Here is a 12475-nt window from a genome sequence, read left to right as displayed (position 1 = left end):
TGGAGGATCATATTTATGCATCAAGGAAGTTTCGAAGGCCACCATCACTTTACCGAAGGGGAGGGTGAGCAAGGGAGCGTTTCAATCTAGAACCTGACGGCTAGATCACACGAAATATTCCCATTTCTATACACTGTACCTTTAAGTGAACACTGTTATATAAATTATTATATTAGTTCTCTCCTCCTAGAAAAAGCTTGCCCTAATACCACATGATGGTATTAGTTAAACTCAACTACATTGATCTATAAGAGAAGTCGGCAAATTAAAACAAGATATCTTATAAACAAAGGAGCATTAGCAAACAATAAATTTGAGAATAGGTTCAAGGTTCTACAAAGGATTCCCAAAAATGATATTTTCTGCCTTACTCTGAGATATTATTGTCTTCTTCTTCACTCTCCTCTTCTGGTGTCACTGGCAGCCTGGAGATGGTGAACATGCAGTGTCACATACAATTAAGGGATAATGTATAAGCCCCTGAAGGGATTATATTTGGCATAACCACCGGCTCATTACATACATTATCCCATTTATTACCCGGCAATCAACTAAATATACAGAAAAGTTAACATTAAGTATCAATCAAAAGATGATTTTATTGATTTAAAAATGATATATTTATAAAACTAAAAAAAACCTGGTCACAGTTTTAATGGTTGGTAGCCCGTCCATTGCAACGTTGCTGTTCAAATTGACATGAAACTTACATTTCCATCCATGGTAAAGTCTAAATTATATCCTGCTTTACTGCAATAAATCACATTAAACTTTACATTTTGACGGTAAATTCAAAAGAGTAAACCTTTACCGTCTGCATTAGTATCAGACACAGATGTTTGTTTTCTTCAGTTTGCTCGACATCTCTTGAACTTAGCTCCCTCTGTGTCTTTTTAACATCCCTAGGAGATGTCTGCACTGTTTTCCCTCTTCTTGCATCTAAAGTTCTGTGCTCACCACATAGGTTAAGAGTAATAACAAAAGTTTCCTCCCTGTTGTTTATCCATGCTATCAAAAAGTAACGTTTTTGTCACATTGTCAACAGAAAGAAGTGAAATCATCCAGTACACTAGATGTGCCTTACCTCCTTTCCGCAGATAATTTATGTTTAGCGTGTGACCAGGTTGTCCCTAGTGCCCCCTTTGCTATTCAGAATCAATAACCATTATCAAGGGGTTTTAACCAATCAGAATCAAGCATTTAACAAAGCTAGGTGATTAGTAAGAAAGCCGGGTAATAACAAAATATCAAAAACATCTCTTTATCTTAATTAGCAAAAGGTCTTACTCCATTTCAGGCTCTTCCAGCAGCTCCTGACTCCCCAGTGAGAACTTGATAGACTGCCCCTCGCTGGCCATCTGTCTAATGGCCATCTCAGCTGTCTGCCGGGCCACCTCTTCAGCCATACGAACCATCTCCAGACGCTCCAGCATCAGACTGAAGAGGAACCGGATACAATGATGTGCAGTAAATGTTTTGAATAAATTTGTATTTTCACCAAGTCTCATTCCTTGAATATTAAAACATTACATCCCTGGGAAAAGCCCTCCCATGTTAATTTAGCTCAGGGCACCGTGCACTGTTGTATATCCACCGTTATAGCAAAATGAGTTACATTATCTTGATCTTAAATCAAACTACACAGACAGAGCATAAAAATAACGGTTTTTAAAGGAGCAGTCCCTTGAAAACTGCTACAGCTACTACTATCCGTCTCACCACTATCATCTCTCTCAAACACCTTCTCAGCAGATGTGTGTCTAACATGAGTCTGGTCCTGCTGGAGGTTTCTGCCTGTTAAAGGAAGTTTGTCCTTGCCACTGTAACTTGCTAAATGCTGCAAAGTGCTCTGCTCATGGTGGATTAAGATGAGATCAGAATGAGTCCTGTCTGTAAGATGGGACTGGATCTTATCCTGTCTTGATGTTGGGTCTTTGTTAATAATAGAATATAGAGTACAGTCTAGACCTGCTCTGTTTGGAAAGAGTCTTCAGATAAAATTTGTTGTGATTTGATGCTATATAAATAAAGATTGATTGATTGATTGGAAACATGCTCATATAAAGCGTGTTTTATCTTTTCTGCTTTGACCCGTCATCCCTTCATTTTTTGTTAAAACTCTTAAATTCATGCATCAAGCAAAATGGTTATAATTTGTTTAGATTAACAGTATTGTATTAGTTGTTAGGAATAGACAGAATTAGGACTATTCTATCCTTCAGTAAAAACTCGTATTATCTTCTACTTGCAGTTTTTTAGGATTGGGGGCATTCACATCCAGAGAAAGTGTCTTGAAATGGCTAAGAACTGCAGCCCTCCTCCTCTCTCACCGTTCCTCCATGGTAGCCAGAGCCTCATCTTCAGCCTCCTTCTTGATGCTCTGAATGAACGGTGTCCAGCGTCCGGTCTGAGTCTCTGCATCTTCTACGGACATCCTCACCAGAGTCTCTGACGTCTGTGGTTTAGTTTTTAGGTTGGCGATGAAATTGGACGGTGTCTGCTGTGAAGTGCTCTGCTGCTCATTTGTTATAATCTCATTTATGGGTTGCTCTTCATGTTTCTGCTGGACCTCGTTGTCTGAATCCACGTCCTCGAGCACCATGTCAGGCTTGAGTTTGGTTGAAACTATGAAGGGGTGAGACATTCGGTTTGATTGTAAGAAGCAAGTGACAGGTGAGGACACTGGACGTGTTGGTAATTGATCTGGTCTGGGGTGTTTCAGTTATGAGAGGTTTTCAAACTACTGACACCCATTACAAGCTGGAATGTATTTTGAAGGAATCAATACATCTAGTGGATGTTCTTTACAAGGTTTCTAGGAGATCTACTTATATCACAGGTGAACAACTAAAGATGCATAACACTCAATTGTGAGGGATTCGTTTGATATCTGAGAGTGAAAAACATGAAACACAGTGTGTCATATTTAATCATTTTAATGTGTAAGCGTACATGGACAGTGAAAGATCATTTCACATATCTAAAAAGCAGGTTATCGATAAAACAACCACATAAATACTTTCACTCTGAATCTTTATTGTTCCTGTAGTTTCCTTACATTATAGTATAATGATATATTTTCTACCACCGTGTAGGCATGACAGTCAACATGTTTTCAATATAAGCAAGAATGGCTCTTAGAAATCAAGTCAAACCCTCTGAACAAACACCAAGCTGTGACCGCTCGGCCACACTTCACAGCTCAAAGCTTTAGAAATAAATCAAGTGGATCAAAATTGACCTTACAGTGAATGTAGTGCTCTCACGTGTGTTTTTTTAAAACTGTGGAAAAGCTTACAACTGTTCAGTGATCAGGCAGATACCAGACTCAACTTTCTTTAGCATAAAAACTAAGAGATGGATTTTATATGCGGAAGAATAAAACTTTTTTCTTAACAATTTCCTCTACATATAAAGAAAAATATAGATACATATATATTTTAATTTGTCAGAACAATACATTACAATTGGTGTACATAGCTGCCATTTAATCAGGATTTTTTCTGGATTTTTGTGACTTGGGAGTAAACTATTTGACACCTTATGTTGTAGGCTTTTAAACAGAAACAGCTTTGTGCGAAATTGAATGACCAGTGCATCACCTTTTTTATCTTCTACGGCTCTTTTTTTCTGGATGTGAAAATGGCAACATGAATTACGATACAGATTAAAGCACAATAAAGTCAAAGAAAAATATCCTAACTGCAATCTTTACTGCACAAAGCCTCACTACATGGCATGAATAAATGATTCTGTTTCAAACAGAAGAAGTGCAAATTATGTTATAATTTAGACTGAAGACAAAACCACATCTTATTAGCTCTATAGTATACAGTACAGGTTTTAATCATATCAGTGCTTTTTGAGTTGTAATACATTCATATGAAACTGCATCGAGTACAGCAAGGTGAGTTGAATATGTCTCTTAATTCCTGTCATCTTTAACAGCTGCCTGTTTTCTGTGCAGAGCTGTATAGCACCTGTTGCCAATCCAACAGTTCAATATGTCTATCGGTATCTGCCTGTGTGTTAGTGGAAATCAGAGCGTCCCCCAGTCGTCTCCTCCTGCTGTTCAAGGGGCTCGCAGCGCCTTCCCCCCTGAAACAGAAGGAGAAGAGGGACTGAGTTAGGCTCCGGCCGTCCGACCAAAACACCTCTTCAAAAACTATGGGTGGAAAAACAAGATGGTGCTTCAGCAGAAAACACATGTTGAATAAAGATCCAATTAGCAACACAAAGAGGGAATATAGTGTTTTCAATAAAGCACACCCCATATTGTTAAAGAGATGTTTTACTCTCAGGTCATTTAACATTATCTGATAGATCCACTTGATTGAACTGTGAATTGTGGCACTCGACAAGCTGAGGATTTTACTACTGCAAGTATAAAGTGACATATAATGAAACTTACCTTTCTGTAGGATTTCCTCTGGAGTCTGGGAGCAAAACAAGGAAAACACACAAAATAAGGTGTTTCAAATGTTGAATATAGGTATAATTCTAGAAAATCAAAGTGACAGTAAATAACAGGACAGATTGAAAGACAGAAAGAGAATTGGGATGAAAAAAATGATCTAAAATTACCTGAGGCTCATCTTTAGTTGGAAGTGCAGGCTGAGGCAGCTTCAGGCCCAGTCCGGACACAAACCAGCCAATCACACTGTCAACAGAAAGACAGATTAACTAACACACAAAATTAAGATTAAGAGCATTGAGTTTCACTGTGAAGCAACACAGCAGTTCCTCTAAATGAACAAGGATAATATCCAAAGATGGTTGGTTTAGAAAACACAGCAGCCCAGATAGTGCAGTGTGTCAGATTGCTGAATAATAAAGACCCTAATGTCTAAACTACAGTAATATTAGCAGAACTATTTACTAATATGATATACTAGTATGTTAATGTCTTATTTTGATTAGTGTCATACTCCTTTAATGATCTCAATGTTTTAGATGTTTTAACTCTGTTAAGCTCTTTGAATTGTATTAATTATGTTCTATACATAGTCCTTGCCTTGTCTATTTCCTCACACATGTAGTTATGATTTTTCCATGAGAAGAAGAAAAATATATTCTTTATTGATCACAGAAGGTAAATTCCTTTTTTTCTGCCCCTTATTGACAAGTGGCAACTTCAAGTCTTGAAATACGAGGTGCTAAAAACAGTTCCTCTCGTGCCCACTTGAGGCTAGCTTTGGAAGCACTGCAAACCACATAAACACCTTTTCAAAAATGTTGATCTTTACAGCAAAATAAACATGTTTACAGGCTGGTTCCAAAAATGAGCTTAGTGTGGATATTTCATTTCTCTAACGGAACACACTGAGCAGAGAATGATTCTTGTAGCTCGTAAGTCATGAAGAAATTTAATTTACAAGTTTTTCACAATTAGAGGATCCTGACTTGACTGACAGGCGGGCACAAAGTAGCTGTTAGCGAGGAGGCTAAAGGCCTGCCTCAACTCCACCTGTTTGCCTCCATCAGGTCGACCAAAAGTTAGGTTTAATTAATACTTTCAAGCAGGTTGATGGGCTTCAAAACAATTCTCCAGAAACGAATGGGTGACGTCACAGAGACTATGAGCATGTATTACACAGTCTATGGTTACTGAATATGCTACACACTCATAGGTTACAATATACACATGCATGCATAAACAGGACCCTATAACCATGCATTAATAGAGAGTCAGAGTGAGGATTGTACGCACGGACGGGTCCCCTGAGCAGTTGGTGGCGTGCACATGGCAGTGCCCAGAAGGTGAGCTGGCACCTCTCCAGTAGTCTGTACCTGGACTTAAACCAGGGACCCTGTGGTTCCCAAAGTACGGCTGTTTTCAAACTGCTTTCTAGACTATTAGTATGTACTGATTTGGCCAAAATTCAGTATGTAGTATGTGAACAAGAGCAAAATCTACAGTGTGCCAGAACTACCCGGATGACGTACTGATTCAGGAACATTCCTCAGTTTGCAGCGGACCAGTCTCCCTCACTTACTGTTACCAACAATGGACTGTGCTAATGTTCTGCTTATTCATTTTTTTTTATGACGGGGGGCACTCTGTTTTTAAGTGCTGGTAAAATTATTAAATTCCATATAAACCACTTCCTAAGAGTTAAATCTTAAGTGATCCTAAAGAAGCAGTTTCTCTATCAGCTTGGCCGTTCTTTACTTACGCATTCCGAAACCACAAATCTAGTGCAGAACAGATCCAACAGAACAGTCATACTACAGACTACCTTCAAACTCAGTATGTAGTACATACTACATTCGTAGGTGGTATGTAGCTGGCGAAAACAGCCTACGTCCCTTCAGTCTGACCTACGGCCGCCCCATAATGCAAAGTAGAGCCTAACTGAAACCTGCATTCACCGTCAACAGTAAGAAGACAGGCGGCATATAAAATAGTTATTTTCATGGGAGACATTTAATCACTGTAGAACGCCCTGGGGTAAATGATTCAATTAAGGACAGCTGAGGTTGACTTGGCTTTGTTTTGTTTTTGTGCATGCTGGCTCACTGTCACTCTCATGGCTCACTCTAACATCCAAATATAAAGGAACCATTGTGGATGTTGGTAGAAACACTTGTACTTTTATACTTTAACAAAATGTCTGCTGACACATTTTCAGCTACTGAGTTTTAACCATCCAATTGTATCTCTTTTTTCCCCCCATGGACATCAGAACATCAGCACCAAGAGTTGCTATTTCTTTGTGTCTCATGAAAAGAGAGAGACTCAGTGTGAAGATAAAAACAAACCCTGAGGCTTTGCTGTCAGTGTCCAGTGAGATCCCACTGAGAGATTCAGGTGGTGGAGACAAAACTGGAGAGAAGAGGAATGTATGACGATTAAGATTCAAAATACTCATGTAAAACATTTGAAAATAAAGATGTATCAGGGAGGATTAAAGGGAGATAGCTGTCTTTGTGTGTGTGAGTACTTTTGTCCAGGGAGGACCGGGTAGACTTGTTTGTTGGTTCTACTGCTACAGCACCAGGGGGCAGCATAACGGGCTGAGGGACCATCTGCTTTATCCAGTTCACCATGCTGCAGCAGGAAAAGAGAGCAGTCAGTCATTCTAATGTTTATTTATCTTACCGGTTATGATGTGAGTCAGACTGTGTGTATGTCCTTAACTACTCACTTGGGAGGGAATTTAGGGTTCATATCGTCTACATCCCCTTCATCCTCTGAGTGCATCTCCACCACAGGGATGTGTGGGAGGGGATCAAAATCTGGAGAGACAGAACAATCAGAGATCAGCTTGTGTAGCTCATTCATACTCAACATACACTTTTAAATATTTCTGTTAAAATGCAAATGATGAAGACACATACCTGGCAATTTTTCAACTTCATACACCTGGAACAAAAGAGAGAAAATACCTTTAAAGTCGAATCGGCAGAGCGCGGTTATATGCACATGGTTGTGTATTTTTGTAGCACATTATATGAAGATGAATAATCTCTTCTTTTGCATCTCTTATGTCACAGTTAGCCTCACAGAAGTTAAAGCTGCTGTATTAAGTGTTTGTCCATCAGCTCCTTTTATTACAACATGTGTGCCTCCCTGTGTGGGCAGCAAATAGGGCTCAACAGAGCAATAAAATCCATGCATGCAGACCAAAAGTTAGGCTGAGTGGAGCGACATGTGGGGCCCTCATGGGCAGAAGTTCAGTACAATCACTTCATCCTTACTTTAACGTTTGGATGTATTGATTTATAACTTTGGTGATGTGAAATAACAACAAATTCTCTCATTTGTTCTGCAAGTTGTGGAGATGATTATCCCTGCAGCTTTCAGGTAAGAGGGTTGTCAGTCACATGAACAGACAGCAGTGAAGTTAATGGAGGGCTCTAACCTCCAACCCCCTGCAGTTTCCGTTGTAAGCCTAATCCTTACGCATGATTAGTCATAGAAGCCTGTGTGCAGCATTAAGTTGTTTAACTCTAGTCTAATAGACTGATTATCTTGTTGGCTTATCTACTTGATTTATCCATGTGATCATCAATGCATAAAAAAATAAATAAAAACTGTTCTCAAAGTGTTTCAGTATTTGGTTTCTGGAGAGAAGAAGGGCTGCAATAGGCTCTTAGATTCTAGTGGAGGATTATGTATTTGATTTGAGTCTCACCTCGGTGTGCTCCTCATTCGGATCACGAGTCTCTTTGTATTTATCATCAGGCTGAGGCAACACCCGGGTCAGACCCTGAGAGACCCAGCCGATCACTCCAGCCCTGGAAGAAACACAGAGCTAAATATACCTCCAGGTAATTTTTTAAGTATTTAATACCAACTTTATCTAATCCCATTGTACCTTTCTCCATTCTCCACCTTGTGGGTGGCATCCAAAGAAAGAAGAAAACAGAGGTCAGAAAAGTCTGTGATGAATCATAATCTCATTTAATAGGTTTGTTTTTTCCTTTTTCTAAAATGCTACCTGCTATGACCTCATCAAAAAACTGACATCCAGTATTGATTAATCCAATAATAACTTTGTTTGTATGTTTTAATTCTTAACTTAAAACATTTAATTCACATAAAATCACATGTTGAAGACCTGATGTTGGCCTGAGTGGGCCATCAGTCAAACAGTGCTCACCCTGGTCTCAGAGTTTGCCCTGTCAATTAGAGGTGAGCCGGCTGGTTGAGGCAGGGCGCTGACAAACCCATTGGACAGCCAGCCTAAAACTCCGGCCTGGGTCTGACTGGGGTGGCAAAGAAGAAAGACACAGTCAGTGCATCTACCCACATGCAAACACTCACACACACAGACTTAAGAGATCATACGGAGAAAATAGTTTAAAAGAGGTCTACCTGTCCACTGATGCAGAATCTCCTGTGGGATGAGTCAAAAACAACCAATACAATAGTTTTAGATGCATCCTAACATGTAAACAGACCATGGGAGATTTTCAAAAGTGCATCACAAAGAGTGTAAAGAAAGTTAAAATGAAGCTCACCCTCTTTAGTTTTGTTATTGTTCTGTACGATCAGAGAGACAGAGAGGGATAAAACAGTGAGAGCAGAAACACAAAGACATAACACACTACATGTGCTGACAAGTGTGTGTGTGTTAGTGTGTGTGTTGTCGTACAGCAGCTGAGGCTTTAGCAACTTCTTCTGTCCCAGGAACTTCAGGGGGCTGAGGGACCACTTTTACCACCCAGTTAAACATCCTGTTGAACACACACACACAAAGGGGGACAGAGAGAGAGAGAGAGAGAGAGAGAGAGAGAGAGAGAGAGAGAGAGAGAGAGTGTGTCAAACAAATACAAACACAGTTATCCTCTCAGAAGCCCTTCATCAAACATTTCTCAGAATGCTGATGATAATTCCTTAATAACTTGTTCCTCGTGTTTCATTAAAGTGTCCTCTTCATCCGTCAGACACAGAGCTCTTAACCTGAGCTTAGGAGGTCTGATGAAGGACGTTCACCTGATAAGTCTTGGCTTTTATCTCAGGCTACATTTTTTAAGCCAACCGGAAATTTCACTGTGTACTGTTCCACGTTTATCTTCATCACACAACATTTACAGTGTTTTGCAGAACCAGGAATGTGACTTGCTCCAGAAAATATAGGTCAGGTAAAGTTTAACTCTTGTAAAACTGAATACATAGTTTTGTTAAATGTAGATTCATCTTAACAAAGCATCAGAAAGGACAAAGAAATCAGTTTTTTGTCACTCATGCACAGCAATGAGAAGTCAAAGGAGGCTACAGGGCAAAGGTGCAGAGGTAAAACCAACAGCAGTGAGCCATAATCTGCTTTACCGTCGGCTTCAACAGGTGGCAAGAAAGTAAATCACTTAGAAGGGGAGAAATGTGTGACATATGTGCAGGAGAGGAATCATACGGGTCATGCATGCTGGCTCAAGATGGGAGTTTGCAAAGCTAGCATGGGGTAAACAGGACTTCATATGTACAAACTAGTGAAAGAGACCGAAGAGTCAATAAACCTGCAAGATGTCCCTCAACTGACAGGATGGCTGTCTAAGCTGTGGTGTCACATGACGACCACAAACAGTCAAAATGAAGAGGAGTATCTTTAACTTTAAGATACATCATATTTATTTTGAATCCCTTGCTGCAGCATTTGGGCGACTCTTGACACACTTTCCTGATCAGCAGGGATCAGAAGGTCCTCTCGCCTGATCTGAAGGCAGTCACGTTGAATTGAACCGAGTAGCTCTGTCCTAAAACTGCCCCCTTCCCCACTGCAGGGATCAACACCTGAGATACCCTCCTCACACTTGACCGCTGTCAGCCATGAAAACATCACAAAGATATAATTGTACTGCTGCAGTTTGTAAATTAGACAGGATTAGTGCATCTAAGCCTCAGATAAGGCCTGGCAGTGACCACTTCAACAGAAGCAAACCATAAACAGCATGATCAACCAACAACAACAACATGCACCACCTCAAATCAGCCCTTTGTTTGTTTGTTTTTACCACCTTCCTTGTTTGCACAGAAACACATAGACTGGTTCTTCTTACCTTTGTTCCTATAGGAGATCCTGCATGCCGTTAGCGTAGAGATCCAGAGTGCGGCGAAGCCAACACAAGTCTGCTTGGTTTGCCACAACGGCAGCCTGAGGCTAACTGGATTAACAAGCATCACCTGAAGGTCAGGAAACAATCCCTGTTCATGAGCCATCACAGATTAACGGCATCAAAAAGCATCACCAGGACATGATCCTGTAACCAAGGGTTATCAGCGGCCCACCTGTAATAAGACGGCAAACAAGCAGACTGCAGAGATTTGCACCTTTTCAAGAAGCAAGCGGAAGACAGATTAAGTTTATGTTACATCATGTTTTTACACTTGGATCATGAGTTTGTGTGGATTAAGATTTCACACACTCCTCTCAAACAAAGAAGGGAACACACTGTCCCCAAGAGGAGACCCTCTGTCACCACTTTCCCTCTTAGTATGACCAAGAAGTATGTCAGTCACAAGTGATTAGTATCTTCTTTCCCTTCCTCGTTACAGTTTTAACCCCCAACAGGTGACGCAGACTCTCACCTGACCAACCAGCCAGTCTTATTAGTCAGTCTCAGACCAGGATCTGACCAGACCTTGTATGATCCACTTCTGTTCTTGTTCTTAAGGACACACAGAGACCACGGCTCAGAAATGTTCAAAATATCTGTGTTTCAGAAAAATGTACAGCTAATCGAATATTGCACGTCTAATTTAAGGTCAATATTAAATTTTTCTGCTGTTGTAAAATTCTTCTCACGACGGTTTGAGAGAACGAGATAATATTTTTATTCAACTACTTTGTATTATATAACAGTCTACACTGGCTGAACTAAATGTCAATATCAACATGATAACGTGCTAATTAATAGGTTTAGGTTTGTAAGTATTAAACATGTAGTCTTTGACTGACTCCGCCTTCTCCCATCATGAGACGTGAAGCCAGAATATGATCTTGATGGGCGCCGACATATTGCACTAGTGAAGCCAAGGCATGCACAGAAGGGATCTGCTGGGTGGAGCAGACAACTCCTTCCTCTAACACACATTTAACTAACCAACAACATCAAAGATCCTCCCGGTGGGTCCAGTCTGCAGTGTAGATTCTGGATGGATGTGAGGCAGATGCTACAACTATAAAAAGTTCAATGACTCTTGTGTTAGTGTTTTCTCTCAATCATCTCTTAAGCATGAAATGACTAATTAAAACTAACCCTCTCAGAAGCATGAAAATCTGCTTCACTCAGGGTGGTGCTGTTCTGTCCATGTTTGTACAGTCTGCAGTTTAAACCAGTGAATAAACATCTTCTTTAATTCATGAGACGACTGTAGAGATATTTCACACCGACATACAGTAACGTCTCAAATACACAACATGATATCATTAAACCAGTAGCTTTCATATTTTTTGTGGCTCTTCAATAAAAATTATGGAGAGAAAAAGCAGACATGAATACATTTAATAATGGTTAATCCTCTGTTGTTCTCTGGAGCTCTCGCCACATTTTTCTCACGGTCTCGAGATAACAAAGCTGGTTTTCACATTATAGCAGATTCATTTGTCTAATCACCTCGAGATCACAAAGCCTGTTGTCTTGTGATAATGAGATAATTTCCTGGCATCTACAAAACAAAATACTAGGCTGCTCACTGATAGGTCAGACCACAACACGCCAAGCTGCAGTGACACTTTACAAGGGTACAGATTCTATATTGGATTTATGGTTAAGAACTGCATTAGTCATGATTCAATTATATCATTATGATGTCTACTGTGCTTCAACAACAACAACAACAACAACAACAACAACAACAACAACAACAACAACAACAATAAACTTGTCTGTGTAGCATCTATAATATGAGAAACAGTTTAATGTGCTTAACATTGAGGTAATAACAGGGTAATAATAGTAAAAATCACCAAAATGGGCGTTGGTGGCCTAGCGGTCTAAGCGCCCCACATAGAGGCTGCAGTCCATGTTG

At 40.0% G+C, this 12475-nt stretch overlaps 1 protein-coding gene across 1 annotated transcript; it reads right to left on the bottom strand.

Annotated features, from left to right (window-relative positions):
• Positions 1-3825: 3825 nt before the first annotated feature.
• Positions 3826-10947, bottom strand: LOC117814653. Its single transcript, XM_034686114.1, has 15 exons — positions 10733-10947; positions 10504-10627; positions 9102-9183; positions 8968-8989; positions 8822-8843; positions 8607-8712; positions 8322-8338; positions 8139-8241; positions 7342-7366; positions 7149-7239; positions 6945-7051; positions 6763-6826; positions 4585-4660; positions 4412-4436; positions 3826-4098 (listed from the first exon to the last, which is right to left on the bottom strand). Exons 3-15 carry the CDS (start codon positions 9180-9182, stop codon positions 4073-4075), a joined length of 765 nt encoding a protein of 254 aa, XP_034542005.1. The 5' UTR covers position 9183; positions 10504-10627; positions 10733-10947; the 3' UTR covers positions 3826-4072.
• Positions 10948-12475: the final 1528 nt, after the last annotated feature.

Source organism: Notolabrus celidotus, chromosome 6 (assembly GCF_009762535.1).
Source record: "Notolabrus celidotus isolate fNotCel1 chromosome 6, fNotCel1.pri, whole genome shotgun sequence".
Classification (NCBI taxonomy): Eukaryota; Metazoa; Chordata; class Actinopteri; order Labriformes; family Labridae; genus Notolabrus; species Notolabrus celidotus.
The sequence above is the reverse complement of the archived record's forward strand: the minus strand, read 5'-3'. Positions and strand labels throughout refer to the sequence as shown.